The sequence below is a fragment of the Malus sylvestris genome, chromosome 10, assembly GCF_916048215.2.
Source record: "Malus sylvestris chromosome 10, drMalSylv7.2, whole genome shotgun sequence".
NCBI lineage: Eukaryota > Viridiplantae > Streptophyta > Magnoliopsida > Rosales > Rosaceae > Malus > Malus sylvestris.
This window is the reverse complement of record NC_062269.1, coordinates 2,854,430-2,879,405: the sequence shown is the minus strand read 5'-3', so window position 1 is coordinate 2,879,405 and position 24,976 is coordinate 2,854,430. Positions and strand designations below refer to the sequence as shown.

The window sequence follows — 24,976 nt, the reverse complement described above, 5'->3', positions numbered from 1 at the left end:
ACAGACCACTTTTTCAAAGTGCTATGACAGAGTTAAAACATGTGAAGCTGGCAGCTCCCACTACCGTGTTATGACCAAGCTGGGTAAAGGAATAGCATTACTACTTGTTGTTAGGGAGACTCCTATATATGTTGACCTCCATCCCCAACAGACAGGCAGACCTGCAAAAATGCTCAACCCTTCCTCATATCTGAGAGGGCACTCCCAAAGAAGCCTTTCGAAATATTCAGCTTTCTTTCCCCCCGATAATACCTCTGCAAACAAGTTATACTAGAGCAAGAATATCTCATATCATCAGGGTTAAAAGCAAGAGTATCCCATATCATGTTTTTTTTCCCTGTCTTTTCCTTTGGCCTTGTTCTTACCTGCAAGACAAGGAGAAAAAAAGCAATCAGTCAACACTTGGAATCAAGTTTCCAGTCAGGAACTGACTGCCTGGAACCCCTTACTTGATTACTTACCTGGCATTGCTCTCGAGTACTCATCTTCAACATCTTATGCTTCCAGGGAAGATACCGCATCTGCCTGAGGAACATATAGGGCAAATGAGAAGGATACAAGGAAGCATGTGGAGACAAGCGTAACAGCACACGTGCCGATACATCCACTACTCTGTCAAAAGCAAAAGTATCCCATATCAGCAGGGTCGAACGTACTATAGATTTGATGGACTTATTTTGACCCTCAAATTATTCAGTCGGCCTTATACTCTGGAGGAAACCAGAAAACCCTCCAGCCCAGTTCAAGAATAAGCCTGTGGAAAGTTACTTCTTCAAAAGCAAAAGTATCCCATATCATCTCTTCTCATTTTTCTTCTCTTTATCCTTCATGCTGCCTGCAAGATAGGGAGAATGTGAACAATCAGCCGGAACTCGAAATCAATGTTTTGATCTGGGACTGATTGCTTGGAGCTCTGATTGCTTACCTTGTCTGTCACCTCTTTCAGTAGACCCCCTAGCTCGGCGACTTGGAGGACTCATACTACATGGTTTGTATCGCGCTTGGCCAAGCCTGAAACTACAAGTAAGCTTCAAGTGAAATTGATACATTACCTTGTGCATCTCCACCAGTTAAAGATACCACCCCTTGATGGATGAAGAATACTTCCAGAGAAGATGCCACATCTACCTACGAGACAGATAAGGCAAGTCAAGACGATACCACACTCCGGAACTTAGAAGTTTCGTGATTACGAGATCATTCTCCCACAATATTTCCTAATGTCATTTGTATTAAATCATTCACTGTACTCACTAAAAGAGAGCTTGAACCTATGTACTTGTGTAAACCCTTCACAATTAATGAGAACTCCTCTATTTCGTGGACGTAGCCAATATGGGTGAACCACGTACATCTGGTGTTTGCTTTCCTATCTCTATCCATTTATATACTTATCCACACTAATGACCGGAGCAATCTAGCGAAGATCACAAAAAGTGACCGTTTTCGCTACCTAGGATCTATCTTGCAAGAGAACGGAGAATTAGATGGAGATTTCAACCATAGAATACAAGCTGGATGGATGAAGTGTAAGAGTGCATCCGGCGTGTTGTGTGACCGTCGTAGGTCACTGAAGCTCAAGGGAAAATTTTATAGGACGGCAATAAGGCCAGCGATGTTGTATGGCACAGAATGTTGGGCGGTGAAGCATCAACACGTACACAAAATGGGTGTAGCGGAGATAAGGATGCTTCGTGGGATGTGTGGGCACACGAGAAAGGATAAGATTGTGAATGAGGATATCCGAGGTAAAGTAGGAGTAGCCGAAGTTGAAGGAAAGATGAGAGAAAATCGGTTACGGTGGTTTGGACATGTGCAAAGAAGGCCTACTGACACTCCGGTTCGAAGATGTGACTACGGAACAGAGGTTCGGGGCCGAAGGGGTAGAGAAAGACCTAGGAAAACTTTGGAAGAGACCCTAAGAAAAGACTTAGAGTACTTGGATCTAACGGAGGACATGACACAAAACCGAGCGCAATGGCGTTCTAGGATTCATATAGCCGACCCCACATGTGTACAATTGTTAGTTATACAATTAAGCTAACCAAGAGAAAATTTAATATGATTCAAAATTTATAAGTTTAATTAAGCTATGGGGGGTTATGAATCAAAATTTGATAATGTCATTGGTTCGGTGAATTTGGTCCCACTCTGCTTGCACAATGTCCTCTAACCATTTTCTTTCTTCTCAATAATTGAGCTTTTTTATCCGTATGTGTCACAAATAATTGGGTCACTGAGTAGTCTGAGTTGATGGTAAAAATATAGCAAGGGGTGTAATATCTACACACCCTATTTTACTTATCACACAACTTTTTAATTTTTGACCGTCGGATCGGAGGAATTGAAGAAGATCAACGGACATAAATTATCAAGGGGTGTGTGAGAAGTAAAATAGGTTGTGTGAATAGCACACCCCTATAACAATACGTAAGTCCGTCTCAAATATGTCTATACCGTTATTTTAATTAACGGAGCCCGATGATTTGAACTTTGATTTTTTTTTTTAACAAGAAAGTATCTACACTAAGAGGGTGTGAGAGTGGGTTAACCCTCACAATGAGTTAGTAATAATATGGTTTAAATTTACCTTTGACGATAGTCAAATGTAAAACTTCTCACTTACAAGTAAAGAGAAATAACATTAGATCGTGGTATTAAGTGACAAAACAACCTTGTGACAAGCTTTTATTACCTCTATATTTAATAACACTATGTTTGCATAAAGAAATTCAATATTACTAAAAAAATTTCTAAATAATAGAAGAAAAAAAATGACGGAATTTTGGAAGATATATTCAATTGGAAACACGCAAAAGTCATTAAATTGATTAACTGTAAAATCTGAGAAGGAAAACCTGCTGCATGTTAAATGCTTTTGCTGACCTAGTTATTTCGTTCAATTTTTCTTTAAACAAACGAGATGATATTTTCAAAGACTTCACAAGGCACTATGTAATCGTAGCAGGACTAAGTCATAGTACCGGAATTGGATTCCCTCCTGAGTAAATGGTGGGCATCCTCATGACCCACTAATATGGGCTGTTAGATTTTGATCTAACGGTTACAATTATTACAATTTTTAAAGGGTTTCTCTATTTGTAACCGTTGAATCAAAATCTAACAGTCAATTTTAATGGGTCATGAGAATCCCCACCATTTGCTCAGGAGGGAGGGGATCCAATTCCCATATTACCGTCCTCTTCATTTATGTGGATCGGAAACATGAACGACTTGTTTCTTCGCATAATTTATTTTGTGGTCTATAAAACTGCCTTAGGAAATGACATAAATGGTCCAAAAAATAAATAAATTGTAAAAAACGTGACAGTTTATAAGATCATATTAGGCTCAGCCATGAAAATTCCAATCCCATTAATATGTATGGCAGGTTGCAACCTAACCAATCTCAATTTCTTAATTTTAAGTTGTTAGATCGAATAAATTTACTAAAAAAAAAATGTCAAATACCATAAATTAAGGAGTGTGTGGATAGCACCACTCATTATTTTTTGGATGACTTATACTATGTTTGAATAACGAAAAAAAACACTTGAAATTTTGACAAAGCTAGGATTTACAAATTGAATTGTACCAATTCCTTTATTTGGTCATAAAATAAAATTTTAAAATTTCTACGTGAAAAAAAAAACTTAAAATTTGAGACCTTTAATTTCTAATTTTAAATTTCCTGTATATAAGTGTTATTTCTAAATATTTAAGAAAAAGATTAAAATAAAAAAAATTTACATTCAAATTTTATTGTTCTTTTAAGTTAACTAAATAAGAAAATTTTAAAAATTCTAAAAAAAATAAAAATTCATCGTTTCTATTACCTTTATTTTAATTTTTTTTTTATAATATTAAACTTTCTCATCTAGATACAGTGTTATTATTTAGGGTAAATATCAGTTTACTACCCTCATGTTTCGTGGTTTTCAACATTTAGTACATTAAGTTTTTTTCGTCTCAGAGTCATAACTAAAGTGTTAATTTTGGGACAGTCTCATACATCCGTTAGTCAAACTGTTAAGTTTGCCGTTAATTGATGACATGGTGCTTATGTGGACACTGATTGGGCGCCACGTGTCATTAGGGATTCACGTGGATTTTTTTTTTTTTTTTTGGAGAAGGGGTTAAAAAAAATTAAAAAAAAAAAAACTTTACCGACTTCTCCTTCCTCAGCCATGCACACCCACACTAAACCTTCAGATCCTCACCCTTCTTAGGGCTGGTTTGGTACTGCTGTGCTTTGAAAAAAAGCTGCTGTGAGAATAAGCGGCTGTGCTCTGAGAATAAGCGGCTGTGAAATAAAGCCAGTAGAGTGTTTGGTAAGCTTTTTTGTGAAAGTGCTTTTGAAAAAAAAAACATGATGATAGTGTGTCTTTTCATTAAAGGAGCACTGTAGCTCCGTGTGCTTTGAAAAAACTGGCTTTTTTTCAAAGCAGCAAATAACAGCTTCAGCTTTTCCTTTGGTCATTTCCGTATTAAATAATGCATGCATATTGGACAAGAATCCTTTCCGGATCATTTTTGTGGGGATTCGGAGATCAATCAATTGTGTCTATTCATCATACATCGTACGATTATTTTTCATTAGGTACTATTTATATTCAATTATAAAATAATTTTTAACCACACACGATATACGATGAACGGATACGATTGATTGATCTTCCTGATATCCACAAAAAGAATCCAAAGAGGATCCTATTCCTTGCATATTAGCATGCATGATTAAAATGGTCAATAGGTGCCACGTTTGATGGGTGGGGGCAACTCAGTCATTGCAGCTACGTTGTTTACACAACGACCAATGAATTCCAAAACCGAACCCCTAAGAGGGTAAAAGGCTATAACCAAAGCTGACCCACAAATGGGCCAACTTAGTATTGGTTTTGACGCATTCTGACCGAGATCGAGGCATGCTGGTTGTCACATGAGGGTGACGTAGCCATGTGCACAGTGCAGAAGCAATAAAGATAAGAATTATACAAATAAATAAAAACCGAAAGTTACTAATGTGCACTAATAAACAGGAAGTGCTAAGAGTGAGATACGAGTGTAAATACTCCTAATCAGAGCATAGAAAATCTAGGTGCAGTCCAGTAGGACAAGTACTACTTATACAGTACCAGAAGATGTCCTACTAAATATATAATTTGTTAGAACAGCCGAAATCCTCAAACGCCACCAACAGCAATCCAACCTAAAGCCTGGAGGGGCACAAAACAAAAAACGTGAGTGGGAAAAAATAAATGTTTTTCAAAACTATTTCATCATTAAAATGCTCTAACCCATCGCCGTAAAACATTTATAATTTTCCCAGAAATAGAATATAAACATATGCATAAATGTATATATAAATATCTCAATTCAAATCATGCTTCACATAACCATATTCCTAAGTATGCCATGCCAAAACATAAAATAGAATAAGTAACTCAGGTGAGAATAAATTCATGGAAAATAACATATCAGCCGAAACCCCTGCATAAGTCTGTACGACTGAATTCATAGCTCATTAGTCAATCTAGCCGGAGTCACTACAATGACCTATATGGCACTACATTGCACATGAGTTGGAACCACTAAAAGGCTCTGTACGACAAGACTGGGTGTGATATAATTATGCTCAATACTACGCTCTCATGATAGTTGGGCGATAAATCGCTAGTCACCTACGAGTCGGAACCACCTATGATGGTCTGTACGACAAGACTGTGCACCTAAATTGGATTCAATATGAGCATATGCTGCGGGAGGTGACATTATAAACAGGCATGTGCCATATCTCTGGCTAAATCACAATCACCCTAGGTGCAGGTTTATGAGCTCAATGTTTTTCAATTAATCACAACCATTATTCACATTCACAATTCATGAACTCACCTGGGCTTACCTGACCATCCACAACACCATAATTATATATTATGCATCATATACTAATTCATATATTGAACATAAATTTATATGCATGACATTTCAAGGCATACTTTCATTTAAACGCATTTTCTGGGAAAATTTCAAGTATATAAGTATATACTGAAAACCAAAAGCCCACTCATTGGTATGTTGAAGGGTCGTAGCCCCCGAGTCGCCCTTGACTGCGCTCGTCCTCGGGATAAGTCTCCCCTATATGCGAAACAACTATAAAAACGTTAATTTAAAGTACATAATCAATACTAGCTAATAACTTCTCATATATTGCTCAAATGGGATGTTTGAATATACCAATGTGATCTACACAACCTCATGAACATCCTCATATTTTTAGAAAAATTTTCCGACCACCCACGCGTCGGCTAAGGCACGGCCAGACACGCCGCCCACGCGCTAGCACGTGCCAGGCACACTGACGGTAACCCTAACGGCGTTAGGGAATATTTCGTTAAAAAGTAGCATATACCGTTAAAAATAACCTGACGCCGTTGGAATATTCCGTCAAACTTGACGGAATATTCCGTCGTCTCCTTCCTTGGTTTGCGGGACCGTTGCCATCGTCGGAAAAACTGGAAAAACTTTAAACCTTTATATCTCTGATAGGAGCCTATTTATGCGACTTAGTTAGCTTGTTTTCTTGCATTTTCATAGTTAGTTTCTGTTTATTATAGTGATTTAAGCTATTTTCGTGTGTTTGTTGGTCCAAATGACAAAGTTGGCAAGAAAGTGCATTTTGGAGCATTTTAGAGCAGTTTTGGGCTGGAATTGATAGTTTACATATGGAGCACAAAGAATGGACGAATTTGAAGTTTAAGAGAGGCTAGGAATGTGCTAAAGAGTTGAAGAAAATAAATTCAAGACAAAGAAGATAAGGAATCAACTCAAAAGAAGGAACATTATCCAAAACCTTATCCAACCTTATCTTATCCAAACTAACCTTATCTTATCTTATCCTAATCCTATCCTACCTTAATTCCAACTACAAGGGGGACTCCTTATCACATTAGAATACCTAATATCTGATTCTAGAAGCCCTGAAACAATGCAAATAACCTGATCCCATTTCCCCCCTAGAAATCTGACGAATTTAATCCCTTCTTTTCTAGAAATCTGCCAAATATCCCTTTCTAGAAGCTTTGTGCTAAATTTCCTAGTCCTATTCCTCTAGGATTGTGTAATCATTCTCCTCCACAACCTTTGTGCCGAAACCCTAGCCTATAAATACATAATTCTGACCCTATTTTCGCACAACACACAGAAGAGCCTAAAAAATTAGAAAATACATACTTGTGCGCAGATTTGCAAGGAAAGAATGAGAGGAGACCCTTGGAGTCGTGCTTGCCATTCAAGCTTGGATTGCTGGAGCGTTTCTAGGTGTATTCTATCCTTAGTTTTAGTCCAATGTTTGTTTTAATTTGGTTTTATGTTTTCAAAGACATGAGGAACTAATTTCTTTATAGCTGGAGGTGAATTCAAAGCCATGATTATATGTTTTATATGAATTGATTACATCCAGGTATTGTTTCTTGAGTCTTGAATGTGATTTGCTTATCTGAGTTATCAAAACTTGTTTATGTATGTTGATTGAGGGTCGACACTTCATTTGTATGCATGAATTTGATACTAGAGTATAAGGGAGTTTCACCTAATCGTTATGAACTTATATTCACAAGTAGTGGAAGTCACTAGTCATGATTGTGTTAAGTAAATCCTTGGTAGGAGTATCATGTTTTTCATAGTTACGAATGCCTCGTCAATGCTTATGGTTTTCAAAGAACTTAATGACCTTTGATATGTCTTTCTATCATGCTTTTCATAGTTAGGGAACTTGATAAGGATAATTTGGTTACGATGCGTATTCCATCTAATTCAACGAATTAAGGAAAATTTGATGGTTAATTTGTACTATCACGGTTAACTTGGGGTGTTGTCATTCATAGTCTAAAGGAATAATAACTGGAAATTGGTTTGTATGCATATGTCATGTGTGGAGAAGGACCCTCTAACTAGCCTTTCACCATTTTCAATTCACCAAATTCGTTTTTATAAAGTTTGTTTATGCAAGGTTTCTTTTTTAAGTTTTAAATTCGTCAAAAACAACCCCTCATTCATTAAGTCTTGTTAGTTGAGTCATAATCTGTTTTCTTTTAATCTTTTGAGTCAAGTTAAGTTTATTTTCATTAAAATCACTTGTTAGGTCTAGAATTGAGTCTTTTTGATTGTTTGTTGCTGTTTTGAGTCAGTTTAGTCTATTTTTGAGTTGTTTGAGTCTAGTTTAGTGTTTTAGAGTTTAATTTGTGTATATTAGTAGCCCTTCTAATCCCCGGCATAAAACGATCCCTACTTTCATATACTACAATCATAGGGTTTTAATTTGTGTGCTAGTTTATATCACATCAAATTTTGGCGCCATTGCCGGGGATTAGCAAAATTGCTAATCACCCTGTTTTGTTTATTTTACTTTTGACATTTGATTTAGTTTTCTTTCTTTCATTTTAGGTACTAAAGAAGTAAGACATGGCAATTGCTAATCTTCAAGCTCAAATAACGAATCTTACTTCTCAGTTAACGCAATATATCGAAAGGACCACAAGGCAAATTGTCCCTACATTTGGTGCGTCTTATAGGCAAGAATATCAAGCAAATCAACGTCCACAAAGAGGTTGGGAGAATGTCAATACTTGGGGTTATCAAGATCATAATCAATTAGGGAACAATTTGTTTTCCAACATGTACAATTCAGATTGGAGTGATTTTTTAAACTCTATGTGGTGGGAATCTCAACAAGTTCAACACGATGGATATTGGTAGCCATATGAGAAGTTCTATTCAAGACCTGCGCAGCCACCATAACCTCATATACAATATGCCCAACCAAACTCAGGTTCGTTAATAGATTGTGATCAAATTCTTGATGAATTAATTTCTTTGTCACATGGCTCACAAAATCAAGCCAAGGAGGCTCAACAAGGAGAATATTGGCAGCCATATGAGGAGTTCTATACAACGCCTATACAGCCACCACAGCCTACCTAGCAACAATTCCAACTGAATTCAGGTTCGTCAATAAATTATGCTCAAATTCTTGATGTAATAACTTCTTTAACGCAGGAATTACAAAATCAAGCCCAAGTGATGAGCAAATTGAAGAATCAAATGGGAGAGATCGCGGAATTCATGGGGCAAATGCAAGAACAAAGTGAATTATTTGACTCAACTGTTGAAATTGTTGAAGTTATCACCTTGGAAAGTGGCATGGAAGTTAGAGATGAACCCAAGACATCCAAACCAAGCCACAACATGGATGAACAATTGTTGTTCGAAGAAGAGGAGGATAACAAGGCCACGGTAAGGGAAGAACCACCATTGCCATAACCTATCCTAGCCCCAACACCCTTGCCGCAGCCTCCTATGCCCTCTATGCCGTCCACTACAACCAAGGTAAGCCTAAATTCAATTTGTCCTGACCCCGTTCCACCAAATGTCTTTATTTCTTGCAGGATCATGCAATCCAAGGAAAAAGAGGGTGAGAAGGACATCTTCGAAACCTTTCCAAAGAATCAAGAGCAAGAAGTGGATGAGGAATGTCTAGAATTCATCAAAGAGGATATACTTGAGACGATAATTCCCAAAGAAGTTGGATTTTATGACATGGGAAGAGTCATAACTCTCAAAACACCAAATCTGGCTGAATTTTCTAGTCCTACTACTTTCGAAGAGGTGTTTATTCTTGAGCTCATGTCGGAGCACACAGGTAAGCCACCACCTCGAATTTCAATTTTGTTTTATACTAATATGTTGTTAATGATTTAGGAACCCACTCTAGTATTTAAACCATTCCCGGATTTTGGGTCACCAACCAAAAACAAGGAAAAATCTAAGTTCTTATTAGGTCCAAACAATTAGGATTCAAAATTATTGGCCCGTTTCACACACTAACGACCCAACGCTCAAGGGCAAAATCGACATTTCATGCCATCGATAAAAGTAATTCGGGACTGGTTGTGACAGGTTTGGTACTGAGGAATTTAAAAAAAAGTGGGTATAAAACAAAGTAGAGCTAAAAAAGTGTTTGGTGAACACTTAAAAATAACTTATTTTCACAGTTTTAGAGTGAAAAAAAAACTGAAAACGTGAAGCAGCAAAAATGAACAACACAGCAGAAGCAGTTTTTTTTTCAAAGCACAGCAATACCAAACCAGTACTTATTATCATCTCGGCTCTATCTACAGCTGCTGATGTCACTCCTACTGATAAATATGATTATTTCAAATAAATATTTTTATTTCTAGACCTTGACTTATTTAATGTGTCTATCGCAATGCGTAGTTTGGATCTCTCTTCTCATAGTTCAATTGAATTTTAATTTTTTTAAGGCTTTTAAGTTAAAATGGTTTGTGAGATTGTCATAACTTTTCAGTTTGGTCATTGAAATTTAAAATCGATAGAAATGGTCCTGAAATTGTTCATCATCAATCATTTTGTAAAAAATTCCCATTATGAAGAACCCACAAGTCCAATTGGAGTGGTGACTTGACAAATAACCTCATTTAACGTAGACTCTTTACAGAATTACTAGAGTGGTTAACGGTGGACAATATCAAAAATCATTTCTATCAATTTTAAATCTAAGAGGCAAAAGTCATAGACTATTTTAGTTAAAAAGTCTTTTTTTAATGCTAAAAGTTTGATTGATTTAAGTGTAATGGTAAACTAAATTATTACTTGAATGCATATTTTGAATTAAGAATTTGAGTGATACATTGTCGTATTTTTATTAATATATGGTGGGTTATACCTTGCTGGCACTCGTATAATTACTAAGAAGAACACGTGTGCAGGGAACCAAATGAGCTGTTATGGACATTTTTAACCCACAACAACAAAAAATTACTGAAGAATCCATAGCTTATGTGCACAATTAAAGTTTGATAATTTTTAATTGATAAAAAGAATGGATTATTGAGATTGACAGGCAAAACCCACCACAATAAGTTAATTAATTCCAAAAATGAAACATAGATATATAATCCCACCTTCATAAAACTCAAGAGAGAATTTCACCTTTCTCTTGTCACATATTTCTCAGCTCCAACTGCGCTAAGCAGATGCCTGCGCTTCCTGTGCCTGTGCCTGACAACTCATCAACCATGTTAGCATCATCAGGGGGTAGCTCCGGCGGGGAAGCGGCCACCATGGCAGAAGTGGTTCGTGAAGGTAGGCAAGAATCCGAAACGACAGACGTCTTGTCAAATTCAGTTCAAGAGGGAAACAAGGGTCACCGCTTATATGGGGGAAACCGATGGCCTCGACAAGAAACGGTGGCGCTTCTGAAGATACGGTCTCAAATGGATGCAGCTTTTCGTGACTCAAGTCTCAAAGCTCCATTGTGGGAAGATGTTTCAAGGTGAATTTATCTTCTTGATCGAAAAAGTACAAGCTAGCTAGTTTGTGTACATGTTTAACTTTAATTATTCACCTGAGATCGATCGTCACTCTTCTTCTTTTATTTTAATGTGTTTTGTTCTTTTCTTTTATAATTTGTTTTTGGGCTGCAAGTGTGGCCACAGGGTTAGAGCTTTGGCCTTAGAGTCGGAGTAAATGTTCTTAATACTAAAGCTACAAACTTCTACAAATATTTCGATTTTTTTTTTATCCATAAGAAGTTCATACGTACTTTTGCAGGCAATCTAGGTATAGGTAGTTTGCTTATTTGTTTCGGATTAAAGGGTGGTTTTGTTAATTTTTAGGATTTCAATTTCGTCTTTTACAAGGGTAATCTGTTTTCTTAATTTTCCTGTATTTTTTTTTGTTAATTAATATTAAAAAAATAAAAATAAAAGCAAATGATGACCCAAATTATGTACATGGGTTGCCATAATTTTAATCAGGAGGCTAAGGTAATTTAAAAATAAAAGGGTAGAAGTAGCATGAAAGATGGAGATGAAACCAGATTTTGTTGTTTCCTTATGGAATCTTGATCTTATTATTTTAACCCATGTGTTCATATTCTTGTAAATATTCTTTTTCCCCTAGTTACTGAGTTTACGAGATGATCATAAAAAATAAAAGTACAGCAGTCCATGAGCTTTTTTCTATCTAATCTTTATTTTTAATCTATCTGTAGAAAGCTAGGTGAGCTTGGTTATTACCGAAGCGCTAAGAAATGCAAGGAGAAATTCGAGAACGTGTATAAGTACCACAGGAGAACCAAAGAAGGCCGGTCTAAAAAACAAGAAGGAAAAACTTATCGATTTTTCGATGAACTTGAAGCTTTCGATCATCAAAATCATCACCATTCATCAACAATAATACCAGCAAAACCTCAAGTAGTCCTGTGGCCAACCATGAACAATAACCATCCAAACAACCCTAGTCTTGTAGTTCCTCATGTCACCACTACTACTACTCTTCCTCTTTCTTCAACGTCAAGCATCATGACCCCAACAAATGGTTCTCTTCCAAATGGTCCTCAAATTTCACCACCACACATTACAAAATCACCTCTCAATCTCTCTCAGCAAAATATTAATGGTTTCAAGCCAAACTCGGCAACAAACAATCTTTTTTCGAGCTCTACTTCCTCGTCTGCCTCTGATGAAGAGTTTCAAGTTCAACCCCGTGACAAGAGAAAAATGAAGTGGAGGTACTTCTTCAAAAGGCTGACCAAGGACGTGCTGGAGAAGCAAGAGAAGCTGCAGGAGAAATTCTTAGAAGCCATAGCGAAGTGCGAGCACCAACGAATGGTGAGAGAAGCAGCTTGGAGGAAGGAAGAGATGGCGAGAATGAGTAAAGAGCACGAAATTTTAGCCCAAGAAAGATCATTAGCAGCGGCACAAGATGCCGCGGTAATTGAATTCTTGCAAAAGTTTTCGGGGCAACAAAACTCAACAAGTATTCAAGCACTCGAGGCACCATCATCACGGCCCCATCCACTGCCAGTACTAATGCCACCACCGCTGCAGGCTCCGGTGGCAGTGGTCACAAGTAGTACTTTTGACGTTCCGAAACTGGATAACAGTGAAAGTCCACTTCCTGCAGGATCTACAAGATGGCCGAGAGTTGAAGTTGAAGCTTTGATAAACTTGAGGACATATCTTGACGTGAAGTACCAAGAAGCCGGGCCTAAAGGGTCTCTTTGGGAGGAGATATCGGCAGGGATGAGGCGGCTCGGATACAATAGGAGTGCAAAGAGGTGCAAAGAAAAGTGGGAGAACATCAACAAGTACTACAAGAAGGTGAAGGTGAGCAGCAAAACGCGGTCTGAGGGTTCAAAAACATGTCCATATTTTCACCAGCTGGACATCTTGCACAGTAAAAAGAACAATAAGAATAATGCTGGTCATGTGGTGAAGCCCAATGCTGAAACAATGCAGCCATTGATCAATGTCCAGCCAGACCAGCCAGCAATTGAAGATATCGAAAGGGAAAACGGGGATCGAAACGAAGACGACGAAGATGGAGAGAGTACAGAGGAAGAAGACCGGAGTGATGACCAGATGGAGACGGTAGCCAACTAGAAAGAGTCATCAATGGACATGGTGGATTCATGATATGAGTGGGATAGAATAACTAAGTCTCTTTGTTTTACTCTTCAGATCCATTTGACGTAAAATGTTAATCCCAAAAACTATCACAACACATGACTGAAAAGGCACATACAAAAAATAAGAAAAAAGGGACAGTGTATTATTTTTCCTCAGGTCCCAACTGATGTCAGTCTAGTAATTAATCATCAAGTGGGTTTGCACCAAAATAACGATCCTCTCTAACTAAGTGGATCCGGTTTTAAGGTTGAAAATTTCGAAACCACACCCAATTAGTTATATATTGTAATACATAAGGTCCTAAAATAATGGATTGTAACTTTAGCGCGGATTTTATTTTTAGTTTTTTTACAAGAAGGTAAAAATTTGGGTCAAGCCACATAATGAATCATTCATGAAAGTTGAACATAAAACCTCCATTTACACACAGGGAGAATACTACTAAACAGTAGTATTAATGGCTGATTTTATTTTAGTAGGATTAGATGGTTCTTTATGCATTATTTACCTCTATCTAATTTTTGCGACACACACACACACACACACACACACATATATATATATATATATATATCTCAAGAATAAAAGAAGAAGCTATATACATATAGTTTTTGTATTTATTGTTATGTATTTTTGTGTTAATAGGGAGGTGGAGATTCCTCAAATCTCAAGGTACATAAACTAAAGAAACCAAAGTTGTATGTTTCCTTGTGTGTTCATGTAAACGGGGGAATTAGTGGAAGGGTTATTTTGTAGTTGATTGGAATAAACAAACTCCACGATCAGACTAAACTACTTATAGACATAGCTAGCTTGGCCTTGCCACTATCACATAAGAATTATGAAAGTGCGAGCACATACTAAGCATTTTTTTATCGGAGGATTTTGATTGGCATTGCAGAAATCAATATTACTCGATTTGGATATATAGTGCGCACATATGAGCTAAAAATGAGGGGGACAGAGCAGTAGCCCTTTCCACTTTGCAGAAGGTGGCTTCTTACAGCATGCCAACATCAGCTAATCCCATTTCATTTGAAGACCCTAGCACCATACAGAAGGAATCTTCAAAGTTCTCGTATAAAAATTGTTTTGATTAGTATCAATGTATGTCTCCACACCTTTTGACTTTCTCACTTAACCGTTTCCTTGATTATACACTCATCCCACTCATCGTTCAACTTGAAGATTATTCTTCTTAATTAACAAGGGATGGAATCAAGAAACAAAGAAATGAAGAACTCAAAGGACATCAAGGTTAAAACATATAATATCTCAAGAAAACTTTGTTTTTTTTTTCTTGGAACAAACGATATTATCTACACTAAGGGGAAGGGGTAGGCTTAGCCTCACAATAGGCTAGCAATAATGTGATTCAATCTCACATTTGACGAGAATCGAACCTAAGACCTCTCACTTACAAGTGAAGAGAAATACCACTAGACCGTAGTACTTGATGAAATTGAGGTTCCACCATAAAACCAATTGGCAATATGAGGAATAGCCAAGACCATATAAGCACATAGCAAACCTTGTCCCTCACCGATGTGGGACAACTCTCAACAGGTTCCACCCAATTGGCAATATATGGAGTAGTCCAAGACCATATAAGCACATAGCAAACCTTGTCCCTCACCGATGTGGGACAACTCTCAACAGTACTAAGGGGGCAAGAAATTTGTTAAATACTACAATTTAGGGATTTATTCTTCACTTGTAAGTGAGAGGCCTTAAATTTGACTCCTTTGGATGGTGAATTCGATATTAAATTATTAAGGCTAGTCGCTTAGCTCATCTCTTACTCTTTAGTGCAAAAATATCTTTGTATTCTCAAAACTTTCATTCATTGAAAGGAAAACAAAATTAGGCAAAAACACATAAATAGGTCTAATTTTTCCTTTTCAATAAAACTAGAGGTACCTGCCGACTACGCCTCCAATGTAAAACGCTTATATTCCTTCGCTAGCGGAAATCGAACGTGTGAACTGCATGCACCAGAACACCAGACCGAAGAGAAATTTTTAATTGTGACGGGAATACAAGTGGTACACTACGTGTTTTAATAGGAGTGGTAGGAAATTTTATTTTTTAAGTTATTAACTTTTTAACACACATATCTCACAATTTGTATAATGACACGTGATGTACTATCTCGTGTACCAGTCATACTGAAAAATCTCTACAGACCGAATATGTTTCCCTCTTGTGCAAGGAGCTAAAGGACTATTATCATTCTGCAAGACTGAGCGCTTCGACTAAAGAAGAAACCAGAGTGCTTCACACTTGGCAAAATAAAAAACAACTTTACCTGGGAAAAACCGAACGATTGACAATTCCACGCACAAGAAGAACGAGGTGTTGGGGGACTTGAGAGAGCCCACTAAAGAATGAGAAGATCAAGACATTTTGAGCCCACTAGAGAGGATCAAGACATTAACACCAATGACTGCTCCTGCTTAGTCGTCAACTCTGAGCCACGTATTGGTGAGCGCAACGCTCGAGTTAAGCGCTTGGCAACCACCGTCGTGTGAGCCCAACACTCATAACATATCAACCGGGGAACCAAGCAAGTAGCCCTAGGAAGATATCACTTATTCTCCATATATTAGTCGAACATTGGAGAAGTAGCCCGCACACCCCACCTACTTGTTCCACCCATTTATTGATAAGGTGGTGAGCGACCTCAAAGCCGAAGACTTTTAGGGCTCACTAAGGACCTATATAAAGGGGCCAAGTACTGCTTATAAGTAATCAAATTCATGTTAATAGATTTACATTACATCGTCTTGAGAACTATTATAATCCAAAGCAAACATACATCAGACCGTTCCAGTGAACGTAAAACATTTATAAGGGTGAACCATTTAGTAGTCTCTGATATAGTTTTATATTTTGAACGCATCAAAGATTGGTCATACTGATTTTGTGTTGACCTCCCAGTTTTGAGTTTTAACAGCTTTTTTGAGTTTCAAGCAACACAATCTCTCAATTGTGGCAGCTCTAGGTAAGTTTATGTTCATATGTTTTATTTGATTCAACCATGTGGGTATAACAAAATATGGATTAGGAAGCAATATCAAAACGAAAATGCACACTAATGATAAATGTTGAGGCTTCGAGTCCATATAAATATCTTTTTATTACACCATAACCCCTAACCTATTATGACACACCCCGTCCCGAAGGAGGGCATGCTAGCCATCACGTGAGAGTGACGTAACCATTTACACAGTTCGGAAGCTTTAAAGATACAATTACTAAGATGTAACACCTGAGGGTGAGTTCTACTTTTATGAATTCTGTCAAAACACCGTTGGATTCCTTGTGGCCACCAAAGTTCTGCTATCTTGAACCTGGAGGGGCGCAAAACAAAGTTGAGTGGGTCAGTAAAACAAAGTTTTTCGAAAATCATCTCATTATCAAAACGCTAACCCCTCACTGTAAAACCCGTATACTTTCCTAGAAATATGTAATACGTATACTTATCTCAAACCATACTCAGAAGTAGTGATATGTGAATTATATGCCATGCCAAAAATATATATCTCATCAAATCATATAAGTAACTCATGCAAAATAATATGTTAACCAGATCCACCTATAGTGGCCTGTACGGCTGAATCTATAGCTCATAATCAATCTCATCAATCTTATCTAGCTGGAGTCATCGCAAGTGAACTGTACGACACTACACTGCACACGAGTCGGAACCCCTGAAAAGGTCTGTGCGACTAAACTGGGTGAAATATAGTTATGCTCACGCTATCCTCTCCTGATAGTTATGCGATAAATCGCTGTCACCTACGAGTTGGAACCACCTCTAATGGTTTGTACGACATGTCGGAACCACCTTTAATGGTCTGTACGACATGCACCTAAATTGGATCCAATTGTGAGCATATGGTGCGGGGGTGACCATATATATACAGGCCTGAATCATCTCTACTAAATCACGATCACCCTAGTGTAGGTTTATGAGTTTTCAATCATATCAACTCAACAATTACATAATTTAATTTATGAACTTACCCGGCACTTACCTGTGCGTCCGCAGCACCAATCATGCATGTATGCAATTACTAATGCATAAATAATTAGGCATATGTTTTGCATGGCATTTCATATCGCATTTCATATCACATTTCACTTAAATTGAATTCCTGGGAAAAATCTCATTTATATAGGTATATACGGAAAACAAAACTGCCCACTCACCTGGAGTTTGCCCTACAACTCCCTAGCACAACACATTAAGACGTCATGACGATCGGCGCCTAGAACAATCATCAAATCAAACCTCAGAAATCATATCGATAGAATATATAACTTATATAAAACACGTCACTACGTAGTTCGATCCGGAAGATCTGCAACTCAAATTTCCAATCTATAACTTCCAGAGGTCCACAATATATCTCTAGAACAACATCATAAAATTTCCTTACCATCCAACGGTCGGATCTCCGTCAATTGTGAAAACCAAGTGACGGTTAACATTCTATTTTATGAACTTACAACTCCAATTTCGGAAGATCCGTAAATCGGATTCCCAATCCGTAAGTTCCAATAATCCTCAAATATTACGTATTACAACGTATCAAAGTTTGGTGACGATCCAACGGTCGGATCGTCAATTCACATTTTCACCTAACCACGAATCATAACGAACTTAGGTTCAATTACTCAATTTACGTCAATCAATTATCAAAACTGAACCTAGAACATTAAACACATGCTAAGAATGATATTGGCGGGCCACTGGCCACGCGCCACCGCACGGGCCGCCGCCCCGGCTCGCCGGAAAATCCAACTATTTCCAAAAATTACCAAAATTTACAGAAATGAAGATCTCAATGAGTAGAGTAAACTTTATACCTGAGGCCAAGGCCAATTTGGCCTGGAAAGGCTCCAATTCCATCAAACCCGTGAAGAACCCTAGAAATGGGTGTTTTCAATTCGACCTCCAAAACCACTCCGATGCTCCAACTAATGCTTGGGCTTTGTTCCAGGTCCTAAGGGAATGCTAATGATGTTAGTAATTGAAAGAAAACGTTTCAAGATTTGAAGAATTTGTACACTAAGCCACCGCACACACCGTACGGTTTCAACCAATTTCAAGGCCAAATTCTTTGATTTTTGGGGTGTAATAGGAAGAGGGAAAAGTGATGGTTTGAAGTAACTCACCGGAAAAGTGAAGAAATTTCGACGGAAATGGGTGGAAAACCCACCGGGTTGCGCGGGTCATGGGTTGAAAACCCATTTCTGTTCTTCTTCCTCCGCTTCTCGCCCTCTCTCCTTTCCTCCTTTCCCCTTCTCTGATTGGTCTAGCCCCTCTCTCTCCTCTCCCCATTCGGCCTCTTCTTCTTCTTCTCCGATTGGGCAGCTTTGCCCAATCTCTCTTTTTCTCTATTTCCTCTGTTTTCCTTTCCTCCCGATGCCTTCCTCTTTCTTTTCCCATTTCTAATAACAACTAATAAAAATAATAACACATAAAATTAAAAAAAAAAAAATATATATATATATATATGCATATATTAACCAAAGTAAAAGTACTTCTCAGGTTAAAGTTCCGTAAAACTTTAACCGTAACTCCAAATCACGAACCGTATGCGCCCACGCTTCTGTAGCAATGAGTACTACGAGGTTATGGCAAGAAAATAAATATTAGATGGCACAACACAACGATTAACCTCGAATAATGTGCGTGCCTCAAAGGGCATTTTTGTAAAATCCTTTATTAAACTTTAAAAACTCTTAAAATCAGGGACGGGCTGTGACATATTAATTAATTTCTTTGTTCATGATAAGTTTTGTTATACGACAATATACTTAATGGATATTTATCAACTATTCACTATTCTAAAAATCTCTGCCTAGTGCCGGCCTAGGCACTAGGCCGCTGGCCACCGCTCCGATTAATTCCTAAGCCTTTAAAAATTAAGAAGAGGTGCTCAGACTGCCTAGGCGCCCGCCTAACACGTCCAGACTCACCTAGACACCCGCATTGGTCGTGACTCTCACTTAGACAGAAAATATATCATTTTCATTTTGCATTATATTTTTTTCAATATATAGTAAGAGACTTGTTGAATACTTAGATGAACACACATGATATGTGTGTCTCCTATGTTTTCATTATGTTCTAATACTTTATAATCTATATGTCATTCTATTTTTCAATTTATGTATCCCAATGAATTATGTATTTTTTAAGTATATTCGGACATTTATTTATACAATATATAATATAATTTATTTAAATTCGCCTAGTCCGCCTGGTACATTGCTTAGGCCTCGCCTAGCCGCCTAAGCACTAGGCCTCGCCTAGCCGCCTAAGCACTAGGCCTCAACCGGCGCCCGACTAGCCTAGTGTCTTTTGGAACCTTGCAACAATTAATGAAAAAATTATGTATAAAAATAAATTTGAATATGCTAATAAATAATAAATGTGAATCAATAATTTGGCAGAGTACGAACAAAATAAAATTAATATAAAATGGACAAAAACAATGATCGAGGCTTGCGTACCGCAATATTATTTAAACAGAATTTCGTCTCTACTCAATGCTTGTAGTCCGATGGACGTCTGCTTCACCAAGATTCATTGATCAAACCAAGATTTCAGCATCCAAAAACTTGGGTTCTAGCGAATATCTTTGTGGTTCTCTTAGTAATAAGGTTTTGGGATTTCAGAAAGAGATTTTTTTTTCTGTGTTCTAAATGCTAGGCAAATAGATGTATGTATAATGCACTTATACTTGTTTGCAACAAGTATGGATATGGGATGCATCTTTTGGAAGACATCTGCTCAAAGGGGTGCTTAGCTGTTTGGTGTTCTTTCATCGTCTCAGACTTCATCCAAAAGGATAAGTCTGTTGATTTTAAAAATAATTAATTAAAAAATAATTCATTGATGAATTTAATTGTTAGAACTCGAGCCCAAGATTGATAATTAATTATACATTAAATATATATTAATTATTAATTAATTATCACACTAGAGCTTAAACTAAATGTGACAACCCGTCCCTAGTTCTAGAATTGTATAAATTTTAAAGGTGTGAATTTACAAAAATGCCCTAAGAGGCGAGAGTATTGACTTACATTGACCAACGTATAGTGAGACGTATGAAATACTCCTTTAGCGTATTTCTGTAGTACTCGACGATACGACCGCGTAAGCACAAGCAGAAGCAGATCGGGGTATTGATATTACCATTTATTATTTTATATATTTTTTTTATAGTACCATTACATTATTTTTAAGATTAACTTTGATAAGAATTGGGGGAAGGAGAACAAGAAATGGGGGGAGAAAAGGAAAAAGAAGAAGGGCTATTGGCTGCCTAATGAGAGAAGAAGGGAAAGAGCTTCGGCCAAGGGTAGGAAGAGAGAGAGTGAAGGTGACCAATCAGAGAAAGGAAAGGAAGGGAAAAGAGGGAGAAAAGAAAAAGGGGGGAAACCGGGTTTCCCTCAACCCGTGACCTAACCCGGTGAATTCTCCCATCTCCGGCCACCTTGGACAACAAGGTTAGTGTCAAAATGACCCTTACCACGAGGCCAACTGATCCCTCTTCCATTTTCATGTGAAAATTGGGTGGAAAGTTGGTGAATTTTGGGTAAAACCGTACAAGAAGAGGCGCACAGGTTGAGTTTTATTCCGCTACGATTTGAAGCTACCTCGTCCAATTACCACCACCAATAGACTCCCCTCAACCTCAGGAACAAAGCCCAAACACTTGTGGAGGCGTCGGAGTGAGCATGGAGGTCGAATCGAAGCACACCCTCTTTAGGGTTTCTGACAGATTTATGTAAAATTGAGGTGTTTCTCAACCAAATTAGCCTTGGTCACAGGCGCCGATCGTTCGTGACGCTTCTATGTGTGTGCTAGGGAGTTGTAGCGTAAACTCCAGGTGAGTGAGTCTTTTCCCTTCTATCGTGTACATATATATAATTGATAATGCCATAAAACGTTTATAAATTGATTATTGCTTACGATTACTGTGAATGTTTTGAAGTAATTATTGTGAACTACGAATGGCTTGATCCCTATTTAGGGTACGTAGGTAGTCTAACAAGACGTTGGATGTAGCCATACAATAAATGAGACTAAATAATTAAGACAATAGCCTTGTTTAGGGGATTGAGTAATGGAAGGGACATTGGTGGAAAATGTGAAATTTAACCTTATGAATTAGTGGTTAAATGTTAGTCATAAATCAACGTGTGAAGAATCAAGAATTCGAAGTACGGAATCGTAATTAATGATAGTTAATTAAATTAGTGTCTAGTTGGGCTTATCACCGATAATTATTTCTGAAAATAAATAGTTCGGGAGTAGGGCGTTACATCTTATATATTTTTATGCCATATTATATATATATGTATATAATTGAAAATGCTATAACATGGTTGAGTATTAGATTGCATCATGGTTTATCTATATGTATATTACCTGCACATAATTATTGTGAACACTTGAAGTGCAAAGGTGAACACAGGACACCCAGGTAAGTTCAGGTGAGTGTATGGTATTAGTTGAAATAATGGAGTTATGGCATGACTATATAATGTTTTAAGCAACTCCGACACTGTCGTACGGGTTGCCCATGAATCGTACATGTTATGTTGAGATGCATTGAGAGCTCATAAACCTGCACCCCAGTGTTAGTGCTCCCGCCCGTGGCCAGGGCACAGTCCTTCACGTAATGTTCACCTCCCTCACCTTACGCTCACCTTGGATCCAAGGTAGGTACACAATCATGTCGTACATACCACTTTAGGTGGTTCCGACTTGTAGGTGACCCACGATTATTCGCACAGTCTTCACGTGATCGTAGTACTAGAGCGTATTTATTTATTTACACCCAGTCCTGTCGTACAAACCACTTTAGGTGGTTCCGACTCGTGTGCATGTATACTTATGAGCTAGCATATGTGATGAGATATAGATTCAGTCGTACAAGTCACAAGAGGTGACTCCGACTTATGAGCTAGCATATGTGATGAGATATATATTCAGTCGTACAGGTCACAAGAAGTGACTCCGACTTATGAGCTAGCATATGGGATGAGATATGGATAAGTCTTACAGGTCACTATAAGTGATTCCGACTTATGTACTAGTATGGATTATTAAGCACATGATTATTTATATTCCTATTCAGTTGATGTGTTGTGGTATACTTCTGGATTTAATGTTAGCGTACATTTGATATCATACTTATACATGGTAAATTCTCAGAAATTATACGGTTTTACAAAGAGGGGTTATTACAAAGATAATTATGGTTTCAAACGTTTTGTTTTTACCCACTCACATCTTCTGTTTTACACCCCTCCAGGTTTTAATTGCTGAATGTTCGTATCGACGAGGATTCTTGGCAATCTCAAGATAGAAGGCTTCTTATGAGGGTATAATCCTTATCTGTATTGTATTTACTTATGCTCTAACGTCACGTGTGAAGTGGGTTCATTTCAGCTCACCAGTGTACTCTGGTATTTAGGCACTCTTGGGTTCAAATTTATTCATATTTTTCCACATCTTTACACTTTATGGCTTCGTCACCTTCCAGGTGTCGGCCAGCACAGCTCGATTCGGAGTCCTTGTGGACATTCCGGGTCGGGGTGTGTCACTAAAGGTCAAGCTCAATTTTGCTCTCCAAGGTCCAACTCTTTAATCACTGTGTGAGAGGGACAAAATCTTATAAAGTATGAGAAACTTTTGGTGGTTACCAATATGAGATGATGAGCTAGAATAGATTTTTACTCAAAAACTCCAATAATACTTGCACTAAAATGTGGCGAATAGATAGTAACAAACATGTCATTTGAGATGTTCAAATATAAGACTACTAAACAGTAAATGGAATGGTAGTACAACTGAAATTGTAAATCTAACAGCAGGTTTGGATTTAAAATTCTTCAGTTAAACTCTTACTCTATCAAGGGTTCTACTTTCTGAAAAAAAAAACTAGGAAATAATTGGCCTCAATGAATACGAATAGTTGTACATTGTCGTAATCGCAGATAAACATCAAACATCGGTGGCAGATATGACAGTTGTCCCCACTAAAAATGTCGTCACTAAACCTAGTTCATTAATATTTGAACTGATAACCTAACTAAAGGGTATTCTAGATAAGCAAAAAGACATGATATATGCTTTTCTTGTTGTTTGCGTATTCTACTTGTTTATTATGGCTTGCACCTTACAGTAACTTATCATCATATTATATGCAACCTTGAGAATAAGGTTGTCTAGTTTCTTTCCACACAAATCTTGAAGTTGTTTGGGTTAATATTTAGCTTTGGGCTTAAAGGAATGAAAGCCTAGAACCAAGCCTAAATACCCATCTCAAGGCAAGATGATGGCTCCCCATTTAATGCAAAGGTTAGGTGCTTATACGAGAAGTGACAACCGAGGGAAATCCACCTACTCCTAGCCCAAAAGCACTTTCTGAAGGGCAGAACATGTAAAAATGTTGATGACTCACTACCTTTCAGTTGTTTTCGAGCAAGAGCAGAAACAGTACAGTCGGGTTAATTCGCCTATAAATAGGGGAAGAGGGCCCAGAGACAAAGACACTCAACCAATCAAACAAACAAACATACAACTTGCCTCTCAGTCAAGCGAATATCCAGAAAGCTGTGCTTTATCCAGATTCTGCACCCTTTTAGCCTTAGACTTCCTTTAGAAAGACATATTTTGTCTATGTAAAAGATCTGCTACCTTTTCCAAATGTTGTAGTATCGATTCTTTTGTGTAAACCCATTTACCTTTCATTCATCTTTCAGTACCTAACCTTTTAGAACTACAACAAAGAAGAGATTGCAAGACATTTAACCTTGCCCGACAAGGTGAAATCTTGCCCACCTCTCTTTGTTTTGTCTTTCAATTAATAGATCTGTTGTTATAATGTATTCCCCAGTACATATTCAAGTCATTTCTAGTCTTTTGATGATCCAAATGACCATCAGTTCTCAGATCTGGTTCACTTAGTGGTTTTATTGTCATAAGAAGATTAAAAGTGATTAAAACTGATGACTTGATCAGATCTTGATCTCCACCCTTTAAGCATACACGATAAAGAACTAAAAGTCCTTGATCTCAAGGCATAGAAAAGAACTTAATGTAGACTTAACCCATCTACGACAATCCTTTGATAACAAGAAGTCAGAATAACTTGGGGCACAAGTTATCGGTTTAAATACACTTATTCTACATCTGCCATACAGAGATGGTAGTGGCATACCTTAGCACTTAGTTAGTTTTGATTGAGAGCATCGAGACCTACACCTAAGGCCCTACAAAGGCACCTTTCAGAACTAATTTTGTCTTCCTCTTGCAGCATCTCGGCAAGCCGGAGCCCGCCAATCAACCAAAGTGCCAACTCCTTGGGGAGCTGTGTGCTCGAGCCAGGGACCCCTCCTCGCGAGATTTCCTGTCCAAACAGAAGTTATAGTGTGCGGCTCGTTTAGAAATA

General features: G+C 37.7%; 3 protein-coding genes across 3 annotated transcripts in view; all 3 read left to right on the top strand.

Annotated features, from left to right (window-relative positions):
• Positions 1–24,976, top strand: part of LOC126585591 (uncharacterized) — a 64,327-nt gene that overhangs the window by 3,138 nt on the left and 36,213 nt on the right. The gene's annotated exons all lie outside the window — the stretch shown is intronic.
• On the top strand, positions 971–9,849 carry LOC126587004 (uncharacterized). Its single transcript, XM_050251970.1, has 3 exons — positions 971–2,014; positions 9,055–9,291; positions 9,757–9,849. Exons 1-3 carry the CDS (start codon positions 1,523–1,525, stop codon positions 9,847–9,849), a joined length of 822 nt encoding a protein of 273 aa, XP_050107927.1. The 5' UTR covers positions 971–1,522.
• On the top strand, positions 10,989–13,919 carry LOC126585588 (trihelix transcription factor DF1-like). Its single transcript, XM_050250042.1, has 2 exons — positions 10,989–11,350; positions 12,071–13,919. The coding sequence occupies exons 1-2, from the start codon at positions 11,052–11,054 to the stop codon at positions 13,461–13,463; spliced, it is 1,692 nt and encodes a 563-aa protein (XP_050105999.1). The 5' UTR covers positions 10,989–11,051; the 3' UTR covers positions 13,464–13,919.

Excerpts from the sequence above, each read along its gene's own strand:
- LOC126585588 (XM_050250042.1), top strand. The coding sequence starts at position 11,052 with ATGCCTGCGCTTCCTGTGCCTGTGCCTGACAACTCATCAACCATGTTA. Across the intron at positions 11,351-12,070 it reads TTGTGGGAAGATGTTTCAAG|AAAGCTAGGTGAGCTTGGTT; the intron begins GTGAATTTATCT and ends ATCTATCTGTAG.
- LOC126587004 (XM_050251970.1), top strand. The coding sequence starts at position 1,523 with ATGAAGTGTAAGAGTGCATCCGGCGTGTTGTGTGACCGTCGTAGGTCA. Across the intron at positions 2,015-9,054 it reads ATATAGCCGACCCCACATGT|GAATTACAAAATCAAGCCCA; the intron begins GTACAATTGTTA and ends TCTTTAACGCAG. Across the intron at positions 9,292-9,756 it reads AGGAGGATAACAAGGCCACG|GAACCCACTCTAGTATTTAA; the intron begins GTAAGGGAAGAA and ends TTAATGATTTAG.